The sequence below is a fragment of the Condylura cristata genome, unplaced genomic scaffold (genome assembly GCF_000260355.1).
Source record: "Condylura cristata isolate star-nosed mole 26May11 unplaced genomic scaffold, ConCri1.0 scaffold00024, whole genome shotgun sequence".
Taxonomy (NCBI): domain Eukaryota; kingdom Metazoa; phylum Chordata; class Mammalia; order Eulipotyphla; family Talpidae; genus Condylura; species Condylura cristata.
In genome coordinates, this window is record NW_004567125.1 from 21614905 (window position 1) to 21637774 (window position 22870).

At 38.3% G+C, this 22870-nt stretch overlaps 1 protein-coding gene across 6 annotated transcripts in view; it reads left to right on the top strand.

Annotated features, from left to right (window-relative positions):
* The first annotated feature begins 11290 nt into the window (after positions 1–11290).
* RASAL2 (RAS protein activator like 2) overlaps positions 11291–22870 on the top strand; it is a 307801-nt gene continuing 296221 nt past the window's right edge. For all 6 annotated transcript variants that reach the window (XM_012729032.1, XM_012729034.1, XM_012729033.1 and 3 more), the window contains exon 1: positions 11291–11884. In XM_012729032.1, coding sequence (XP_012584486.1) covers positions 11683–11884 — 202 coding nt within the window. In that variant the 5' untranslated portion in view covers positions 11291–11682. The remainder of the gene's footprint in view (positions 11885–22870) is intronic.

Below are 22870 nucleotides of genomic sequence, written 5' to 3' on the forward strand. Positions count from 1 at the left end.
CTGAAGGGAGCAGCGGGCGGGTCAGGAGAGGTCTGCCACACCATGTGGTCACCACCCGGGCAGGCAGGAATCAAACTCATGCGGAAGTGGCTTCAGCTTCTCAGTGCAGTGCTTTAACCCGCTGCGCCACCAGGGAGGGCCCAATATATTTATAATTTTTTAAAAACACAATATAGCCAAGATTTAATCCCACAAATGGAATAATACTTTATTTTTGGAACGCTATTAAAATAATTCACTGTCTTACCCAATTTAGGTGGAAAACTAAGTGATCCCATCAATATATACACAGAGACAGTGAATAAAACTTAGCATGTACTTCATGGTTTTGAAATATTCTTCTTAGAGAAAATGTCAAAAGGCTGTAGCAAATATCATACTTAATGGTGAAATAATGGAAACATTCCTTTAAAGTCAGGAATAAAGCTTTGCTATTGTATTCATTGCACATTGTCTGGGAATCTTAACCAAGGTAGTAAGACAAGGAAAAAATAGGGATTGGAAAGGAAGAAACAAAATAATCACTATATGAAAATAATATAATTATCTACACAGGACATTCAAGACAAATTTTTAAAATGATTTTTTAATAATATAATGGTTTATTTTTACATCATTTTGTGCCTTTTCCCATCTCAGTTGTAATCCCCGTGGGCTTCCCATCACCAAATCACCTGTGTACCATCACCATAGTCCAGTGTATCTCCACCCCACCTCTTGTTTTTTATCCCATTCCCCATTCCACCCCCGTAAAATGTCTCTGGTATATAGCTGTTCATTATTTCTCCACCCCCTGGTCCTTTATACCCCTGCTATGAGTGAAACCATCTGGTATTTTTCCTGTTGTTTCTGGCTTATTTCACTAAGCATGATCCTTTCTAGTTCCATCTATGTTGCTGCAAAAGGCATCTGTTTATCTTTTTGATTGTTGAGTAATATTCCATTATGTATAGGTACCACATCTTTTTAATCCAGTCATCTACTTTTGGGCATTTCAGTTGATTCCATGTCTTTCCTATTACAGATAAAGCAGCGATAAACATAGGGGTCTTTCTTAATCAATGGTTTTGTGTCTTTTGGGTAGATACCTAAGAGGGGGATTGCTGGGTCATATGGAAGCTCCATTTTTAGCAGTTTGAGAAACCTCCAAACAGTTTTCCATAGTGGTTGTACTAGTTTGCATTCCCACCAGCAGTGCAGGAGAGTTCCTTTTTTCTCTGACATTTGTTGTTGCTAGTTGTTTTAAGATGTGCTGTTCTCACTGGTGTAAGACGGTATCTCATTGTGTCAAGACAAACTTTTAATATATAATAAATACTTATAAGACAATTCTTCAAGATTGATGGGCACAAAAATCAACGCTCAAAGTCATTATTTTTCTATGCATCCACAATTAGAAAAACAATAACACCTAAATTGTCACAACAAAATCTAGAATGTACTCAGGAATAAGGCTACCCACAAAAAATGTCTACGAATGAAATGGCTAAGAAAGAAAACAACTTTCTTAGACATCAAAACATTATTGGTAAAGAAGTATACCTTATTCTTACCAGTATTATAAAGAATTCATTATCCTTAATGTATTACTTAAAATATTATAGGCAGGCAGATCCCAATCAGAGTGCTTTGTGAAGTTTGACCAAATGATTCTAAAATGCACATGGAAATCTTCAGGGCCAAAAAAAAAAAAAAAAAAACAAGACGATTTTGAAAAAGAAAAATAAGAAGGGGAGAAATTAACATACTGTAGTAATATTGTTTAAGTAGATGATGGACTAATGGAACAAGACATAGAACTACACACACACACACACACACACACACTTGGGCTGTGATAGAATTGAAAGCACAAAGCAATTGGAGAAAACTGGGCTATTCAATAAGTGGTACAGGGCCAATTATCTAGCCCTAGGGGAAAAATAAAATTCTTCCCACTGTACTTATTGGTAATTTTCAGCTAGGTTAAGGACTTCAATGTCAAAGTCACAATAATAAAGCTTCCAGAAGATAACAGAGGAGAATAGATTCAGCGTAGGTGTGCTTTTAAAGGCATGATAAACTATAAACAAACAAAAAAAATTTAATTAAAATTTGGTGTGAGAAAAGATACCAAAAACAATGGTCAAAGACTAGGGGGCCTCCTTGGTGGCTCAAGAGATAAAGCACAGCACTATGAAGTGATCTGCAGACACTACAGCAAGAGTTTGATCCCTGGCTGCCACATGGCACACATGACGCAGCAGACCTCTCCTGTCTCTCCTGCTGCTCCATTTTCCATATATCTTAGTATGGGAAAGGAATTGTATGGAGTATAAAGAAGACTTCAATTATGTTTATATTTTACCACTTTTTAAATATCTGAAGAAAAGAATTGTGACTGGGAGGTAAGGAAATAGTGAAGACAGTGGGAATAGTCTACTCTTTCAAGAGTTCAGATTGACAAAAGGGAGCAGATTAGATGGTAATTTGAGGAAGATGCTTAATTGGGATCTCTGTCCACTACATTTTTATTATAGCAATTTTCAAACACATGAAAAAATTGAAAGAGTTGTCAGTGAACACCCACGTACTTACCATCTAGAATCTTCTACAAAAAGAATTTTGCTCTATTTCATTTATCACTACCTATCCATCCATTAACCCATCTTTATTGGATGTGTTTTAAAGAAAGTTGTAGAATTGTGACAGGGCACTCCAGTGTGAACTGGGCTGCCTGTCTTTGGGTCCTCACCCTCACACTTAAAATTTAATTGTACTACAGGCATACATAAAAGGGTCAATAATGGGTTTACTTACAAAAGGGGAAAGGAAAAGGAACAACCCAGGGAAAGAGAGAGAGATATAAGGTAACTAGAATATCTTACCTGCTCGGCTGACTTGGAGCTCTGTTAACAAACTGATAGCCCCCAGTCACACGGTCCTGAGAGCTGTTGCCCAAGTGTGAGAGGGCCTTTGGAAAAATGGCTCCCTATTTATCCCCCAAAGTCTCAGAATGCCTGCTTAGCTCTACCGGTGGGTCCTCACAGTTCTCTCCTTGGTACTGCTGGGAGTAGAGGGCGGAATCCAGAAAGCTGGAGTAGCGGGTGAAGTCCACAAAACACTGCAGAGTTCATTTAGGACATCCTTTCCCTTAACAGAATCAGAAATATTACTTGGGGGATTTTTGATGAGATGGAACAGATGAACACATAAGTTGAGGGAAGGAGCCAATGTTGAAAGGAAGCAAAGAGAGAAAATAATTTCTTAAGCCCTGAAAGAGATGGAAGAGTTTGGTTTTGAAAAAGAGAGCCCCTCATCCTGTGGATGGTGGAGTGGTAGGGATGTTGAAGGAGATCTTGCTTGATGTCTTCAATTTTTCTTTGAAATAGGAGGCAGAAATTTTTGTTGAATAAGAACTGAGAGTTGACTAGATCTTGAGGAGAAAGACAACCATTGGGCATATTTGCTGGAGGCAAAGCAGGGAGTTAATTGATCAAATACAAGTTATGGCATGAGTAATCACTGAAGACCCTGTTGAGGTTGAGGCTATAGCAGCAAAAGACCCTAGGTTATGTGATCTTCCCTAGTCTTCTGCTGTTTGAGAAGGAGGAACAGGCCAATGAGCACTGTGGGATTTATCCAGAGTTTATGCAGCAGGGCAGAATGCAGGGGATGGGAGACACTGGTGTGAGATTATTTCATGTGAGCAACCATTAATTCCAAGAAAGGCAAGAAACTAAAGAGCATCCAAGAATCTAAGATTAAAATATAAAAAGATAGGCAGATTTGAGGTCTCAGTAAATGGATAAATGGCTTTTTTTTCTTTTTCCTGAATCACAAACTTAGAGTGAGTCCTTGTTCTAATCAGGGTTGTTGCTGCCACTCCAAACACAGAAACATGGCTTCTCCAAAACTTCTGAGGCAGACCAGTCCATATCTCTGTATTTTAACAAAATCTTAATACAATGGGGATACCAAAAATTGTGCACCAATGGCTATTTGAAACCTATTTCTGTCTCATTCCTGTAATCCTGTGATTACAAAAGGAAATTCTTCTTGGAATCTATCTTTTCTTTTACCTTCATTCTCTTAATGGTCTAGTATTTTTTTTTACTTCTTTAGCTTAACACTAAGAGCACCTTTTTTATCACCTATTTTGCCCTTCATTACAAACCCCTTAACCATCCTTTCCAACTGGAATCATTATTCTGTTAAGTATTTCTTCTTGTAAGTGCATTAGTGCATTCTGACATTACTGCCTAAAACTGAGGAGTTGCATCAGGTTAGGATGAGTCCTGAAAATTCCTCTGGTTGAGGCTGTTCATTCTCTCATACTTTTTGTTTTGTTATGCTGCTGTAGAAGGATTTGGGGTCCAGAGGTTGACATTTCACTGATATATGTCCCATTGCTACCTCCATTTCACCTCTCTTTAACTCATGTAAAAAACTCACCCTTCTCTTAAGGATGAACTCTACCTTCTTCTGCTAGTAACCAACCTCCTCATCACTTCCCTTCATTTCTTTAAAACTATGAGACTTATCGTCATCTTCCACTGCCTACCTTCTGCCACCATTCTAGAGTTGGTATCAATAATTCATTCAATAACTTAGCTTCCTAATTTCTTTATCACTTTAATCCTAGTAACTATCTTTTCCACTCTAGTTAGCTATTTCCTAGGATCACATTCTTTATCTTGTCATCACTGAGACATTACCCCTCAGCAATCTTAAATTTCAATATCCTACTTTGTGACAGTAGTTTCTAAACTTCTAGTGCTTCCTTAGTTGTCCTGTTAAAGATGTTTCATTATAGACCACTCTGAAAAATGACCAAAAATTTCCAAACTTCTTCATTTCAATATTAGCAAGCCTGACCAGTAACAGTGAGATATTCATGAGCCGCTGTGGTCATCTTCAAGCATATTTAAATGACAGCTTACTATGTGTATATTTTAGATTGTTTTTCTCTTTATACACAAGAGTTGTAAATAATTCCAGTTATAACTGATATGTTGATACCTTTATGATACCAAAGGCAAAATGAAAATAGGCCAGTAGCCTCTGTATGTTGACTGATTACGATAATATTACTCTCAGGATATATATGAAAACAACAGCATCATTTGAAAAGTCTGTCCTTTAGAACCATTTAGCTTTGATTTTTTTCTTGCATGTTTTGAGGACTAAGTAGAATCCAAAAACTAAAAAAAAATGATGATTTTTCATTGGCTAGGGTGAAGTAACTTGGTGTTTCTATATTTTCTAGAAAAAAGGAAGAAATTAATTTACTAAAGATTATTCTTTTCATAGATTATGTTGGTTAATAGATGGTTGGGGCAATGTACCCCAGGCAGAGCTGAATGACTCCAAAGATATGGTGTTTAGGTAAAGGCAAAAGCAGGAGCACATAAAAACACATACAAAATTTTAAGAGTCTGATATCTGTTCTTTCTAAAACAAGTTCTGAAGTGATCATTACTATATAAAAAAAAATGGTTAAGGTGGGGCACCCTGTCATTTTCAGGGTTTAGAGTCTCTAAAGATTTTAATTAGGCACTGATGTCAGGTGCCCTTTGTGGTTCCATCTGAGTGTTTTTATTCTTTTTGCATTCCTACAGTTGAATGCTGAGGTGAGGTCATTATTTTGGAGGTGCTCTTACCAGGAAGAAATAACTGGTGGAGGTCTGGGTGTGTCTGGTTTGTTTTCCTGCTTTCCCAAACAAGATGTCTTTGCTTGGTGCAAGCAATGACTTTCTCTTAGGGGACATAAGCCAGGTGTCAAGCAGCATTCACAAACCAAAAGATTTCTACATCTTTCTTGGGGACAGTGAATGCCTAATATCAAACACGTTCTAATATCTAATCACTACCAAACATTGCTGTAAGGAGACTCAGTGCTCCTTAAGTTCTCTCTAGCAACCTGAGTTTTCCTGTTAGAATATTCACTTTCTTTCTACCTGACCTGCTTCCAAACTTGATTCTTGTCACAGCTCTGCTTTTCATCCAACTTCTTTCTACTCAGAATGCAGTGGAATGAATGGCAGCCACCCAACCACTTGAGGCTTGCTGTCCTATGTTCTTGAACAAAGAAACAGAAAATAGAGAAATAGTTTCATTTAAATACAGTAGACCCTTTCTACAGAATAGGTTTTTTTTTTTTTTTATTCCATTAGATTCTGCTTAAGACTCAGGATGCAGGATGCTCCCTTGATAAGGGACAGACAAGGTTGAAAAGGGGAGCATACTGAGCAATGAGGAACAGCTGAGAGCTACAAAGATAGGGCTGTGCTCATGTATAAATAGAAATGTTGCTGCTACCCTGATGAATCAGACCAGATGTTTCTCTGATGTCTCTGTTTGGTCCTTTGGTTTTGTTTTTTATTTATTTTTTTTTGAAGTATAATTTTGCTAAAATTGTATGTGGGGCCAGGAATGTAGCACAAATGCTTTAAACTTAAATAATATATATAAAAGGATAAAATTACTAAAGAAACCTTTATCATGATGAAAAGCATTAATTTGAGAAGGACAGAAAAGGGCAGGAAGGAAACAATCTGCTGATGAGTTGCCATTCAGGAGCTCTGAATTCTAATCCTTCATCTGTCACTAATCCTGTGATATTGGACAAGCCATGTCATTTTCCCAGGTTTGAGCATGTTTATTTTTAAAATGAGGGAGGAATAAGAGAGAAAATGGATTGCATGTCTAGGTTTATTAAACTATTTTTTAAAGTATCTTTTACAGCTTTAAAGCAATCAAACCAAACAGGGGCTTAAATGATGGTGGTTTTCAGCAGATAGAGATGGAAGAAAGAACATACTTGATAAAAGAAATAAGCAGAACCAGGGCAACAAAGCCTTGGCTGTATTGGGGAAGAGAGTCATTTGGGGTTGGCTGAGCATGGGAAGTGAGACTGGTAAAACCATATTTGTGAGGTTCTTTTAATCTCTGTAGAGTAAGTGTTTTAACTTAGTAGGGAGCAGGGAGTTGTTTTGTGTGTGTTTATGTGCATGTGTATGTGTTTTGAGCATGGATATGACCTCCTCTGAACTGTGCTTTAGGATAATTCACCTACAGCAGAGTGTAGGATGAACTGGAGGTGGAAAGGCCTCGGGGGAAGGAGGACAGCTAAAAATCTAATGCAATAATCCTGGTGAAAGCAAACCAGATCTGAGCTAGGATTGTGTCAGTGGGAATGCAAATAGGATTTGCATTTATGCAAGCAGGGGTGGAGGAGAAGGCATACAGATCATCTATAAACGTGTGATAGAAACATCCACTTCAACCAATATAAAAAAGAAATTCAGAAAGGGAAAGTTATTTGGAGAGGAGGGACAGGAACATGGGTTCCTTTGAACTGCACTGAGTCTGAAGGACATGAAGAACACCTATGGTGGTGTCATTTGGCATTTAGACTCCTGACCTGACATCAGCACTGTGGATGGGCTGTGGATGGGCATCTCAAAGCCAACTTTATCCAGGTGAGAGTTGAAATGGAAATAAATAGATCACCAATAAATTGGAGAATAAGGAAGAAGGAAGACAAGCCTTCCTTGGCAAAGGAAGTGCCAAGCAAGTGGCAAATTCTTATGATGAAATGGGCACAGTCAGTGTTATAGAATATAATCAGGACAGAGCTGTACTGCTGTGTTCAAGAGGAGAGGGAATATTGAAAGAGACAACTGGGGAACCACCATTTAAAAGTTGCATTACTGTTTGGGGGATTAATGGCTTTCAGGTGGTGTCCAGCTAGCCTATATGAAAATAGTTACAACCTTTGTGAACAGAGAACCTTTCATGAGTGTGAGTATGCATATGTGTATTTATGCATCTGTCTTGTGAATAGGGAAGAAATTAGGCAAATATATTACCCTCTGATTATGGCAAGCAAGATTCCAAATCTTTATTTCTCCTTAATATTGGAAATGTGTAATCAGAATCTTAAGGTCTCTCTTTTTTCTTTGGAAACGTGAGATTGCTTTGTTTTTCAGACTATTATTTGGGAGAACTTGCTGCCTTTTCCCTTTCACTGTTCCCCAGAGTTTAGTTGTTACTCATCCTGGATCTGGATTAGATTCTTTGGAGTTATATGTTCGAAGGACACTAAATATGCACATCACCTTTGAGAGTTAAGTGTCTCTCTTGAGTAGGGGAGAGGGCAGCCAGCGAAATGAAACTTTAGCCTTATTGGAGTTCACATACAAAGGTCTGTTTGCAAACTGCACTGTAAACAAAGACTTTATCAGTCAAGGATTTATCTTCACATTAAGATCTGGAATTATACCAGGGAGATACCCCTGCTATAAATCCAAGCAGGGTCAACTGCCTCTCAGCAAAACAAATTGTTTTGTCACTTTTTTTGTTATGTTTTCACCAAAGATAACAATTTATAGCCACCACTTTTGGCTCCACAACTGTAATAAGAACATTACTGCCTCCCTCCCCCAAATCCTCAAGGGTTATAGGCCCATTAATGAATTTAAAAATTAGTAGAGTGAGGTTTTAATATTAGTGATGTTACTCTAGGTAGGTTGCTTGAGAGAATTCTTTTAATTCTTGTTCATTTGCTAAATGGCAAATTTATAAATAGTATTTCTGTTTAGCTTATTGAATTCCTGTTCAGATTTTGAAAGTATTCTCTTGAAATTATGAACATTAGGTAAATTCCACACTATTTTTTTTAGCTAACTGGATACCTACTGAAGCTATTCTGGGGTCAGCATGGAAAGGTTGAGTAGCGACAAGGATTTAGAGGGTTTGGGTGAAGACAGAAGGATTAGCATGGGATGGCAGGGTTTTCTTCTGTTTGAAACTGATGAATTCACACAGAGAGAAAGTTTGCAAAAACAACCTCTGGGAGTGTTTCATATACCACTCCTAATACTGCTTGAAAGCAATTGCTTGGGTAAATACATTCTTTAATATATTGACTAATAAAGAGGTACTAAAATCTATATATATGCTGCTCATTTTTTTTTTTTGTGGATTTATGTTATCAGGACTTCAATAGTAATGTAGACTAAATAAACATTGTAGTTCAGTTCATTGCTGACCCTGTCATCTTCTGGCTTCAGCACCTTCCATTGTCCACTCAAGCACTACAGAATACAAGGATGTGGACTATAGAAGTCTGACTATAGAGTCAGATAGTAAGAAATCATGGTTTTAGATATTAGAAGGGATTAGTCCAATCCATCACTGAGCCATACACCAACAAGCTTAATAACAAAAGTTTCTTCAGGTAACAAAGTTGAAGTAAACAATATTAGTGAGATAGTACAAAACTATCTGTACTGGTGTACAGGTAACTTCACTGTTCTTCAATTTTCTCACCTGTTAAACAGAAGCTGGATGAGATTATCTCTAAAAACTATTATTCTAAATAAATTTGGGAAAAATTACAAAGTGTGTTTGTGTAGCTCCTGAGAGAGCCAAGCAACAAAACAGGGCATCACAAAAATGTACCCTTGGAGGTCAGTCTTTTTGTGTAAAGTAGGGAGAAATGGAGGAGAAACACTAAATTAAACCCCCCCAAAGAAAAGAGGGGTCTGAGTGGGTAAACTGGGTCAACTGTAAGCTGGAGGACAGAACTATTCTTCCAGTGTAGCATGCTTTGTATGGTAGTATATAAAGATATTGATTTATAATTACCCACACCTGAAACATAATATGTTATGAAGCAGTGCTACTTCAATAAAAATTACTAATTATAGTTATCAAAACAAAACATCAAAAAATGCTCCCCAAAAGGTGTAAAAAAAAAAAAATAGGGCCCTCCCTGGTGGCCCAGGGGGTTAAAGCACTGCACTAAGAAGCTTAAGCCACTTCTGCATGAGTTTGATTCCTGCCTGCCCCAGAGGAGGAGATCCACATGGCGTGGCGGACCTCTACTGACCACCCGACCTCTACTGACCACCCGCTGCTCCCCTCAGCAGTGTACTTCGTAGTGGATCTGCCTGTTCTGCTCCCCACTCTGTCCCTGGTGAATCCTCTCACCCTTCGCATCTCTGGCCTGTACCCCAGTTCTGTATGAATGAATAAATAAATCTTAAACAAACAAAAAAAGAAGCAACATGTACTTGTGGAACTGTTCCATTTTAAGTCGTCATACTTTTGCCAATATTGTTGGAGACTTAACCATATGCAAGGCACTATCAAAGCAGTTACTTTTCAATTTATAAAATGCCATTATTTTTGGCTAACAGCCTCTTAAGCCCCAAACGAGTGAGTCCTGTCTTAGCGAGCATAAAGTTAAAGCCAAGGTCAAGGAGGAAGACAGTCTATAAATAGACTAAAAATAAAACTCAGGCGACATCATTAGAGGGCGGAAAAAAGCCTTCATATTGCGCAAAGATCAAACGGGAAAAAAAGAAAAAGAAAAAAACCACCAAAACAAACCCATCCCAGAAACATGTTTGGTTAATACCAGGCTTTTGAGCATTTCTGTGCTTGCAAGGCCCGTCCATCCATCCACACCGCACTTCTCAGCCAGGCTATTCTAAGACGACGAGAAGTCCAGCTTCAGCGCGCTCAGGGCGCAGAGCCTGGATCTCACACATATCCCACAATCCCAGACCCGCTGCCAATTCTCTCCGGGAAGGAAGGAGGCATTTCCCCTAGGGTGACTGTAAAATAAAGCAGCTCCTCCAATCTTTTCATCTAGTAAAAAAGAAATGTTGGTTCAAATAAATATGTACATACATACATACATAAATGCATAAAAGGAAAAGGTGGGAAGCAGGGAAAGGGAAGTCCTTTTCCTTTCTTTTTAAATTTCCCGCACCCTTTTTCCTCCCCGCCTCCCACGCGCTCTGTAGTTCAAGCCGCAGCTCTGGAGCCGGGAGCTAGCTCGGCAGCGCGCTGGGGAGAGGGTATTTGCAAAGTAGGCGGGGCTGGTCAGATGAATTACTCGGTGCCTGATTTTTCCTGCCTTTGGTGGCAGTTCCTCCTCCGCTTCGTTACCAGATTGCACACGCGGCCGGGCTCTCGGCTTTCGATTGCTTCAGCCTATCACCCTGGGATGCCGCCTGCCGCCGCCACCGCCGCGGCTGCCGGGCTTGTGGGATCCGCGGCGGAGCCGGAGCCGGAGCCGCGGCGGGAGCTGTGGCTTGAGAGTTAGGGGGGCGGGTCGGCTCATTCCTAGGGTGGGGGCCGAGCACTGGCGGGCGAGAACGCGGGGCCACCGGTCCCTCCAGGCTGAGGGAGCGGACACTAAGAGCTCCTGAGGCGGCGGCAGCGGCGGCGGGAGCCGGTCAGAGGGGGCGGCCCCAGGCGGCGACGCCCCCAGCCCAGCCCTGCCCAGCCCGGTTCCATCCCCAGCCCAAGCCGGGTCTGGCCGCGAGGGACGCCAACTGGAGCTAAGAAAGGCAGCTCTGCGGGGGCAGGAGGGCGAGTCGCCCCTCCCGGGTCCTTTCGTGTCCCCTCCCGGGAGGGACCCACACCTGAGCCCAGATCTACCCCTGGTCGGGGCCACGCTGGATCCGCCTCCCGGCCTGGGTCCCGCCCGCCGGCTGCAGGTGGGCTGCGGCGCCCCAGAAGCTGGTAGTGGGCGACCGGGAAGGAGGTGAGCGGCGTCTGCTCCCGGTGCTGCTGCGATCCTTGCCCCCGCTGCTGCGCTCTTCTCCGCCCTTTCCCGCGGGCTAGGCGCGGAGCCGCGCCCCCGCCGCCGCCGCTGCCGCCGCCTTGTCCCTCTGGGGCACCATGGAGCTCTCCCCGTCGTCCGGAGGAGCCGCGGAGGCACTGTCCTGGCCGGAGATGTTCCCGGGACTGGAGTCCGACTCGCCGCTGCCCCCGGAGGAGCTGGAAGCCGTTGTCCCAGTCAGTGGTGCCGTGGCCGGTGGCATGCTGGATCGGATTCTCCTGGAGTCCGTGTGTCAGCAACAGAGCTGGGTCCGGGTGTACGGTAAGTACCACAGGCCGTCTTAGAGGCCGATATTTCTTATCTTTGCCCAGGCGGGTATTTGTTATCTTTGCTCAGGCTGAAATTTATTTCCTAGTCGGAGCCCTATTTTCAATCCCAATTCTTCCTGGGTCAATTTCCCACATCCCTTTTTGTTCTGTGATGCATTTCTGGTAAGTTTCTCCACACTAGCACTTGTCTAGCAAGATGTGACTCAGTGTAGTCTTTGGACCTTTTCAGACACCTGCAGTAAGTTTAAGGAGGAGTTGGGCTCTGTAGGCTTAATTCTTAGGCGATTACTGCAGGGGAACTGTCAATCGATCGTCTAGAAGGTTTGATGGAACACACCCTGACATCAAGTCAATGGGGTTTTATTTCTTTCTCTTGAGTGAGGCAAGGCAGGAAATCAGTTACGAAAAAAAAAAAAAGAGGATGAAATAGTAAGAAAACAAAATAAAAAACCAAACGTAAGTACTTGTGGAAACAAAATAAGCTACAATCTCTTTCTGAAGCTCTCTTTAAAGACAAACACTTTAGTCCAAGAGATTGTGCACTGTTGTTTCTAGTTCTCTTGATAAAGTGGGTTGCTACTTAGCAAGTTAAAAGTTATGAATGCTACGTAACACGTTAAACGTTATGGATACGCTAAAACTTTCCCTTTCGGTGTTTCTAATAACCACCTCTTTAATTAAAACTGAATGATGAGAATCTAATAGGGTGAATCTTGTGGTAACATTAAAACCATGCTGGTTTAAAAACTCATAGCCTAAGGATTTATAGCCTGGCATTCAGGACTGAGCTGTGGCTTTCAAAAATATTGAAAAGTCCAAGATGTTATCACTTAGCTCAAATGAATACAAAAGACATTAGCTTTTGTGGCTGAGTAGAAGATGACAAATTTGAAGTGCCCAACATCAAACTTAGTGTTAAGACATTTTCCTGTAGTCATGTGCATCTAAGCCTGTAGTGATAAGGTACATTATGTTATTTTTCTTCATCCTTTGGAACAAGAGATACATTTACCATTCGGGACTTACCAAGACTCAGAAGTTGTCTTTCTGGATAGTCGAGTAGATTGTAGGACTTCATGTCCGTAACTCAGAAAGATCACACAACTAGAAGTTAAGAGCTTTGGGGTTTTGTTCAGTTCTGCCACTAAGTGGGTATAAGATTTGGGGCAGATTGGGTCATTTTGGGGGCTTCTGATTCCTCATCTGTAAAATTAGTGGATGAAATTAATCTTTTAATGATCCCTACAATTCTAAAAATAGAGCAGTTTTTCTTATAATCAGTTCTTAAGTGTTTATTTACATAGCACTTTGTATTTTTCTGTGTGTTTACAAGTGTTTCTTGAATTAGAGAAGTGGGAGATGATGCAAGGTCACCCAGTTCATTAACAGTAGATTGAAAACTTTTCTGCCCAATTTTCCATCCACCTGCTATTCCCACTTAGCTAATAGTTTATAACTGGTTGAAGAGAATCTGAAAACCAGCTTGAGTTAGAGAACATTGTGGTAACAGTTTCTCATTCTATCTACTCTTCCATCTTTACACACCTATTTGAGATCTTATTATTTTTTTATATGAAATTAGAGATAGGGCCATGATACTGTAAGGAATATCTGTATATGATAATTCCCATATTTCATGTCCAAAGCTATTCTGTTTGGTTTTTCTATACCTAGTGTTAGCTATCATTTTTCCATGTAATCCATATAAATATGTGCTTGTTTTTGTAGTTCCCTCCTAGATATACCCTTATATATGTATTTATATTATATTCTCTTTCTCTCACATACATACCAGTTTGCATTTCAGTGCCAAATTGTAGACGTTCTACTGCATTGTAAACCGAACTCCCACCCTGCAATCCACTACCCAGAAGTTGTTTTTATTTACTGTTTAGTACCAGTGCTTTTGCTTGCCTTCCTCGAAGGCAGCCCATTCTGGATACTATTATATGGTCTTTAGTTTGATATAAATACTCCAAAATTGTCTGAGTGGCTTTTGACTTTTCTGTGTCCTTGGCTCATTTTTAAGTTTCTTACTGTATGACTTTGAAAAGCTGTGGAGTAAAAATAATAGAATGTAGAACATCAGTTTGGAACACACTAGTTCATTTTGGTTTTCTTGCACACTAGTTCATTTTGGTTTTCTTGTTTGTTTTACGTGTTCAAAGTACTGATTCTTTTGGAACATCTACATTCTTCTATAGAACTTAAAGAGACTTTGTAGTGTAGTTTAATGTATTTTTAAAAAGAAATCCAGAAACTGAGAAGTTAAACCAGAGTATACAACTGGAGATTGAGAACCTTGGTTTTCATTTAGGCTTTGCCACAAATTTGCTGTCCAACTTTGGGCAAGTAATTTTAACTCCGTAGGCTGAAGTTTCTGCCAAACATGTGGAATCTGGAGTAATTGGTATCTAAGTTCCATTTTAGCTTTTGAGTTGTTTGGTTCAATGGACTGCCTCATTATTTTACCTATAATTTGCCCTACCAATTCCAACCTGATTCTTGGGGTGACACATTGAGCAAACCAATAATGCATTTAAATCATGACTGTCAAGGGTTCTGGGGAGCATTTATCAAAGGGTCACTGAATGAGGTTTTGAAAGAAGGAATGTGGAGGGCACATGTATATTTGTTTGGAATGTTTTCACAAGATAGGAAAGTAGGGTTGGGGATCTTGCTCAGGTCTAGCTCATTGAGCTTAGAGACCTAACCCAAAATAGCCATGTAAATTTTAAAGAGGGTATAAAATGAGGAAATTTCTTAAGTGCTGCTAGTTCTGGCTATTGTTTACATAGCAATAACTTGTCTGTTTGAAATCACTCTGCAAGCAAACAAACAACAACAAAAGCCCCCCCCCCCAGCCCCCAAAGAATATCATAACAGAAATTTTAGAAACATTGTTTTTTCAGTTTGCTTTACAAAGTTTGAAGACTGGGCACTATTTTGAATTTGCTATCCATAGGTCTGACTCTTTGATATTACATTTACTCAGAGTTTGTGTATTGCCATGATTAAAAACTTTTTGGAATGTATTCAGAGCTTTATAATAGGTGGCTCTATATTTAGAACACAAGCCAATTCACATCTTTGAGGCAGAGAAAAGAGAATATATGTTGTCTTGTCTTTCATTTTATTTTAGTTGTAAAATATTCCATTTGTTTTATTCAGTATTAAATTATGCCAAAGCACTGTGAAGACTATAAAGTTTTTGACAACAGGGAGTCAGACTTGTTTATCTTTGTAGTCCTTTCTTGCCACCCATTCATTGTCACCGTGTCTAGCAGATTAGTACCTTGGTCATAGTAAGTCCATGACCATTGATTATAGCTCCATCCATGCTTTGCCCATCCAGCTCTCAACCTGACTGATTGTATGAGTGGTAGAGTAGCTTAAACAAAGGCATGCCACAAACAGCTAAATATGGATGCAGAATCCAAGAGCATCAAATGCAGAACATTTTTCAGATATTTATAGCCTCAAAGCAAAGTCAATTGGCTGAAAAAGCTCAGCAGCCTAGCAAAAGGAAACAGGAGTGGCAAAGTTAGCCTCACTGTCTGTGGTTTCTGGTAAACAATGAGAACATTAAAATTAACTACTTTACCATGAAAGGGTGGTAATTGTAGGACACTATTTGAGAGAAACTTAAGATACTGGTTTCTGGTGCTCATCATTACAACAGATCTGGAGGTGTAGCCACAGATGTCTTGTTCCCCTAGAGGGGGAATATCGTTATCATAATAAAGTGGTCCCGCTCCCCATCAGATAGTTCTTAATTTTAAGAGTATCATTAGGACCTAACTAGACTATACAGCTAACAAAATAGATAACATTATTGCTTATCATTAAGCTAGTATGTATAGCTCATTGTAGGGATGTACTAGAAAATTTCTAAAGGCTATGAATATTTCAGCAAGCAGAAGAAAAAGGAAATTAATTGTAATGCTTCAAATGCCACATACCCCTAGAAATGTGACAGAATCTGGTAAGAATTTTTCATGATCTGTATGAATGGATAGGGTGAAAATCAGATCTGGTTATAGTAACTAATATTGTTTGCATTTCCTGAATTAAGACAAAGATTGCAATAAAAAATTCACTAAAAATTTTTAGTGAGGCTCTCCCTGGTGGTGCAGTGGATTAAAGCACAGCAGTAAGAAGCTAAAGCCACTTCAGCATGAGTTCGATTCCTGCCTGCCCCAGAGGTGACCACATGGTATGGCAGACCTTTTCTGACTTGCGGGGCTGCTCTCCTCAGCAGTGTACTTGTCAGTTGGCCTGTTCTGCTCCCCATTTCTGGTGAATCCTCTCACCATCGCTTGCACCTCTGGCCTGTACCCCAGTTCTGTATGCATAAATGAATTAATCTTTAAAAAAATTTTTTTTAGTGAATGTCTCTGTATTTGAATGTCTTTGTGTTACAGACTAAGTTAGGAAGTTGTTTCATTTATGGTTCAGTATGAATTAGGTGTGATTAATTCAGTGGACTTACACAAAATGCCCTTACTTTGATTATTTTTAGGAAATCACTCATTCTTACATATCTTAAATAAGCACCCATGAGTATTATTTTGTGTTAATATGTAAATGAATTGTCCACCAAGACTAAAAGTTTTATGTGCTCCAGAAGAAAATCAATGTGTGCTTAGTATATCCCAACACACTTGCATGTTAAGCTAAGTGTTTTAATTTTCTCAAATACTGTTAATTGACCTTTACAAATGAGTATTAATATTTTAGAAATTCTTGAGATCTTAAGATTGGATTCAGTACTTAGGATGTGGTATTATTGGCTTTAAATATTTTGACACATTAAATTCCTATGACCTCTAGAGGGAAGAAAGGCAGAATGGTGAGTGGGGCAGAGAGGGTAGTTGGCATGGGTTATTTGGTGGAGAGTAAGTTGAACCTGTGCACATATGAAGAGCAAAAATGTAACCCCAAAATTAAAATAGAAAATAAATAGAACACTTGAAAAATAGTTTTCTGTGATCTCCAAATTCATATTTTACACATTAGACAAAGACAATTTTTCACTGAAATAAGAAAAAATTTCCAAGAATGCCTAGGATTATATTTTATTTTTTAAAGATTTATTTGTTATGCATATAAGAACTGGGGTACAGGCCAGAGGTGTGGGAGTGTGTGAGATGGTTCACCAAAGACAGAGTGGGGAACAAAACAGGTAGATGTACTGAAGTACATTGTTGAGAGGAGCAGTGGGCAAGACAGGAGAGGTCTGCCATGTCATGTGGGTCAGCTTCCTGGCAGGATAGCCTCTTTTTTTTTTAAAGATTTATTTATTTGTGCATACAGAACTGGGGTACAGGCCAGAAGCTCAGGGGCAGTGAGAGGCTTCACCAGAGACAGAGTGGGGAACAGAACAGGCAGATCGACGAAGTACACTGCTGAGGGGAGCAGCGGGTGGGTCAGGAGAGGTCTGCCACGCCATGTGGTCACCTCCGGGGCAGGCGGGAATCGAACTCATGCGGAAGCAGCTTTAGATTCTCAGTGCTGTGCTTTAACCCGTTGCGCCACCAGGGAGGGCCCAGGATAGCCTCTTAATGGTGTACTTTAACTCATTGCACCACCAGGGAGGGCCCTGCTGTTTATTTTAAATTATGAAGATTTCACATAGCCACCCTTTTTCTCTTGTTGAGAGCAAATTTATATTTCTGTTTTATGTATAAATGATGGACAATTTCCTTTCTGTCCTCTTCATGTTGGTTCATTGCTACTTGATTTTTGAAGAGTGAAAAATACCTTTGAAGAAATATCTCTGTAGAATTTATACATTCAAAATAAAAAAAAAACCACTTGGGATGGAGTATTTGAAAATTCAAAAATTTTGATTTTAGAAAATTTGGTGTGTCTACACACACATATGTATGTATACATATTGCTCCATACCCCAGATAGATAGACAAATTTCCAGTGATAATCATCTCTAGGAGCAACATCCTAGAATCAGCCATATAATATTTCTGTAATTAAACAGCTGAGTAGTCATGTTAAGTATAAATAGTTTTATGTCAATGCAGGTCAGAATATACTATCAGAGAATTTATGAAAAAAAACTTTCATTTTTAGACTTGCTTAGATTTCAGATTGCAAATATGGGTTTGAAGATCTGTACAAATTTCCTGATGTAAATAATATGAAGTTTAGTTTTATTAGGGTCACATCTTTGTCAAATAATGAAATTCAGTGTATATACTTAAATACATGGTTATGTTGAATTACATAAATTTCTCTAATTTGTTTGCTAAGGAAAGAAAAAAAAAATTCATGTGTCATAAAGTCAAGTAGACTTTACTGAAATTATTAAGGAAATGGTGGCAAGGCAGTGGTTTATAGGTTCTGTTTCATCCAAAAGAAGGATGAGGTAAGTTGAAGCAGAGGGTTTATGTAATTGTTCTTTGCACTTACTCTCTTCAGTAGCGCAAAGTGATTTGATCACCTTTTAAGTAGGTGAACCACAAAAAAGCATTCAACTAATGACTGAGTTAATCCAGAAAAAATTCAGCTGTGTGCTCCCTTGTCCCTCCCTATTGGAATAACTTTTAAATAACTAGAGAGGTGTTTGGTCTTGTTAGGAGGAGGAGGAGTTTGAAGTGTGCTGAGGGCACTACTGAAATTGCTTCACCCTGTCTTGGCAGAGGGATAATTACTCTCTGATGTTTGTAAAAACACCCCTTTCCCCCTCACCCCCCAAGACTAGCTAGCAAGTGCTTCTCTAGACATGTAGGTAAAGAAGTATTTACAGATTTAATGTAGCTTATTTTCTAATGACAAGGCAGCACATAATACCCAAAGAGTAGGGAAAGGACTTCCTGACCCAGGATAGTGCTGTTAGTACCTATATGATAAAAAAGAGAAGGAGAAATTGAACCCTTAAAGGCATAACATAATTTCATTTTCTAGACAGTGATGCAGAAGTTATCTTTATTTCTACAGTAAGGATCAGGTATTAGCCTGAGTTTTACCTTACCTTACCAGGTGTTGATTACTTAACTTGTTGTCTGTAGCTAATTTGTAAGGGTCCAATTTAGATTTTGATAGTACTCTTATTCCTCCATAAATTATTTTCAGCATTATTCATAGTCTATAATATTATTTTCAGTATGCTTTCTGAAACTATTTCCAACTTGGTCTCTCAGTGTAGGAGATTGATAGTACTTGCAGATATTTTTAGGGAGACTGAAAATTTATAGAGGAAAATATTCAATGTAAGAAAACAAAATTCAGAAGAATAATGCAAAAAGTTAAAACAACCTTTAGAGCTGATAGTCCTAAATATTTTTCAGAACAATAAGTTTTCTCATTAAGGAAACTGGTTTAGGAAGTTTGGTTTATTCCCAAAACTGGAAACACATTCCACAGCTTGTCAGGATTAGAACTCTTAACCTCAGATTCCTCTGCCTCCTGTTTTAGCTTCTAGATCTTACTGCTTTCCCGTAGGGAGATGGCCTTTTAAAGCTGAAGGTCAGGAAAACTCCTCAGTGAGAAATAACAGATTGTTAGTTTCACAGTCTTCAAGGGAAATGCTGGAAGTACCATTACCTAGGTAACAGAAAACAAAAGTGGACTAAACATCGAGAAAGTAGGTTGAGAGCAATCTCATAGTGGTCCTTAATAGGTAGACTGAGAGCCAATTAGATAGTTTGTTTTACTAAATTCTTTATCCATAGTTTTTTTATTTTGTAATTGGAAGTAATATTTTAAAGATATATGAAAGTTTTATTTATAATGTTCAGAATCCTGGGTAAAAGCATTAAAATACATTTTTTCCTAATTATGAATATAATCTATGCTGATATAGAGACTGAGTTATAGGAAAATCCAGAGAAAATTAAAATCATTGTCATTTCACCTAAGAAATAACCATTCTTATAATCTTTTGTTGTATTCTAGTCTTTGTGTATGTGTGTGTTTAGATGCACTTTTTGCATATATTTGACATATGTATATATTTTATGTCCTACCTCTTAAGAGTATATATTCTGTATTTAAGTTTTTCAAGTATATATTTAATTTATAAAACAGATAATGATATCCTTCTTTCAGAATTCAAAAGGTATAAAAGGACATTCCATGAGATCTCTCGTCCCTCCTTCACCCTCACTTGCCAAGTGGCAGGCTGTCACTGTCTGCTCCAAGTAATCAATAAGTGCTTGAAATTCTTGTGTATCTTTTCATACCTCTTTTATGCACTTAGATGTAGAAATAGATAGATAGATGATAGATATACAGATACAGATAGACAGATGGTTTAACACTCTGCCAAGAGTGAAGTTCTAGAAATTCAGTTTTTAAAAAAAATGCAGGGTCACGTTTGTGTGAGGGTCTTCAAGTGACTGGAGCAAGCCTGCACAGGCAGTGGCCATGAGTTCTGGTGGTTTAGAAGCATTTGTTAATTATTTTATACTTGAATTGACATTATCATGGCTTTTATTGTGTTCATGCTTTTCTCTCTTTTTTTTTTTTTACACAACTATAACCCATTCTGGGAACTGATCTACACCTTATGCTATTCCTCCCTGTACCTTGCATTATTTTTCTCTGACGTCTCCCATTCACACACCTTTAAAGGTAAAGGTAAAAACTAAAGCCTTGGTTTAATTTTTAATAGTTCATACATTAAGTGTCATGGATTATCCTTTTATGCTTAAGAGCTATTTAAATATATCATGTTCGATGGAGTATCGTGTTTTGCCCACCTTTGTTGGATTGTTACATACTTTTCTTAGTTATTTGTAGGAACTCTTTGCATTTTAAGAGCCTTTTCTTGGCAGTAGATTTCTTAGTTGCTAGTATTTTCATGTGTCTTCCCCCCCTCCCCGCTATGAGGAAATTATTTTTATGTAGTTGAATGTATCAATCTTTTATGGCTATTTGGTTTCATGTCATAGTTATAATGGCCTTTCCTATTCTGGGGTTATAAAATAATTCTTCCATGGTTTATTTAGTACATTTTTTAAAATTTAAATCTTTGATGCATTTGGGATTCATTTAGGTAGAAGGTATAGTATATTGATCCAACTTCATTTTTCACAAAGGTGTCTTCCTAATGTCCTGAACACCAGTTCTTGAATAATCCATTCTCCCCCCACCCAACCCCCATTGATTTCTATTTCAAGATTATCTGCTCTGTACTACTAGGCAGCCTATATTTATTGTATGCCATGTAACTTTATTATTTAGCAAGTATAATTTGTAAGTGATACTAATTTTACATAACTTATCCTATTTTAGACATTTAGTGTTTTTCAAATTTGTTATATTAACAGTCTACTGATTGTTCTCATGAACAAGTCTTTGAATTTTTTAATGTTTCCTTGGGCAGAATTCCTAGAAGATTATGTTTTTAAAGGCTCAAGACTAATGCCAAATTGGTGCAACCTTCCTGGAAAGCAATTCCTGCTACAAATATATGAGAGTCTGGCTCATAATTTTAAGTCCTACTTCGTTATTGCTACTTTCAACATTTTTGAAAGTATTTTTATGTGCATTTATTTCATATCGTGCCATAAATATTATTTCCAGCATATTATATGTTCTCATATTATATGACTTTCAAAAACTGAGTTATTTTTCCAGTTTTGACTAATAGCATATTTCCATATGAATGATGGAAAGGCTTGCGTATGTAGTCAAAGAAGTTAGTTTGCTAAAGGTCAAATTCATGACCATGTACTTATTTATACTTAGACTCTCCAGAAGAAATAACGAGCCAGAACCACGATGTTTTAGGTACTCTGCTTGGAATATAGTTGGTTGCTTCTGACTCAGCTGTTTGTATCCCCCTTCTACTGTTTCTTAGAGTATTAATAAAGAAATTGACAGTTATGAAAGTTCTTTTAATATGATTTGAAGAAAGGTTTACTTAGTGTAATTTGTGAATGATTAAGTTGTATACTATTATAGTGCTGTGCTAATGACTGATTTTTATAATGGAATCACTTTAGGAAGTTCTAGGGAAGTTTATCATAGTGTCAAAGCCAAATTCAGAGATGACAATAGGACTAACATTCATAATTTGTATAAACCATTAAGCAGGTTTCGTTTTAGAATAGATTTAGATTCATAACAAAATTGAGAGAAAAGAGATTTACCATGTACTTCTATCATGTACATTTGTGCAAACTTCTGTTGATATCAACATCACTGATCAGAATAGCAGGTTTGTTACAATTGATGAATTTACATTTATAGATCATTGTCACCTAAAACTATTGTTCACATTCTTGTTTATATTAGGTGTTATATATTCTACAGCTTTGGACAAATATCTGATGGCATATTGCTACCACTATAGTACCATACTGTGTATTTTCACAGTCCTAAAAACCCACTGTGCTTTCTATCTATCCATCTCTCTCTAACCCTTAGCATCTGTTGTTTTTCCTACCTCAATAGTTTTACCTTGTAAAGAATGCTACACAGTTGGAATTGTACCCAAATCTTCTAGCAACTGTTTTTGTGGTAACAGGTAATATGTAATCATACTTGCTTTACTAATTTAGAAAGGAGCAAACTTACAAAGGAAAAAAAGTAATTTAACAGTGATATAGAGCAGTGATATTAGCAGTGATATAGAGCAGTTTGAGATAGAAGTGAAAAAATATTTCTGTATCTGTTTGATATTGTGAAGGTTATAGGAAATTTTGTTTGAATATAATATGGGCAGGATATAACATGTAAACATCTCATTCCGGTATGTACAGAGGCTTTGTTATGTACAGTTTTCTGTGTACTTGTAAATTTCAAGAATACTCCTGAGCAGAAAACCCAGATCCTTCTAGTTCCTATTTTGAATGAACCAGTTTTGTCTGAAGTGGTTGTTGATTCATTTGATCAACAGAGGGCCCTTGAAGAAGATGGCTAGTAACAGCAGCTATCAATTTCCACTACCTAAAAATTATTCTACCTTTAGTGCTTTCTGAATTCATTAAGACTTAATAATAGTTTTCCTTTT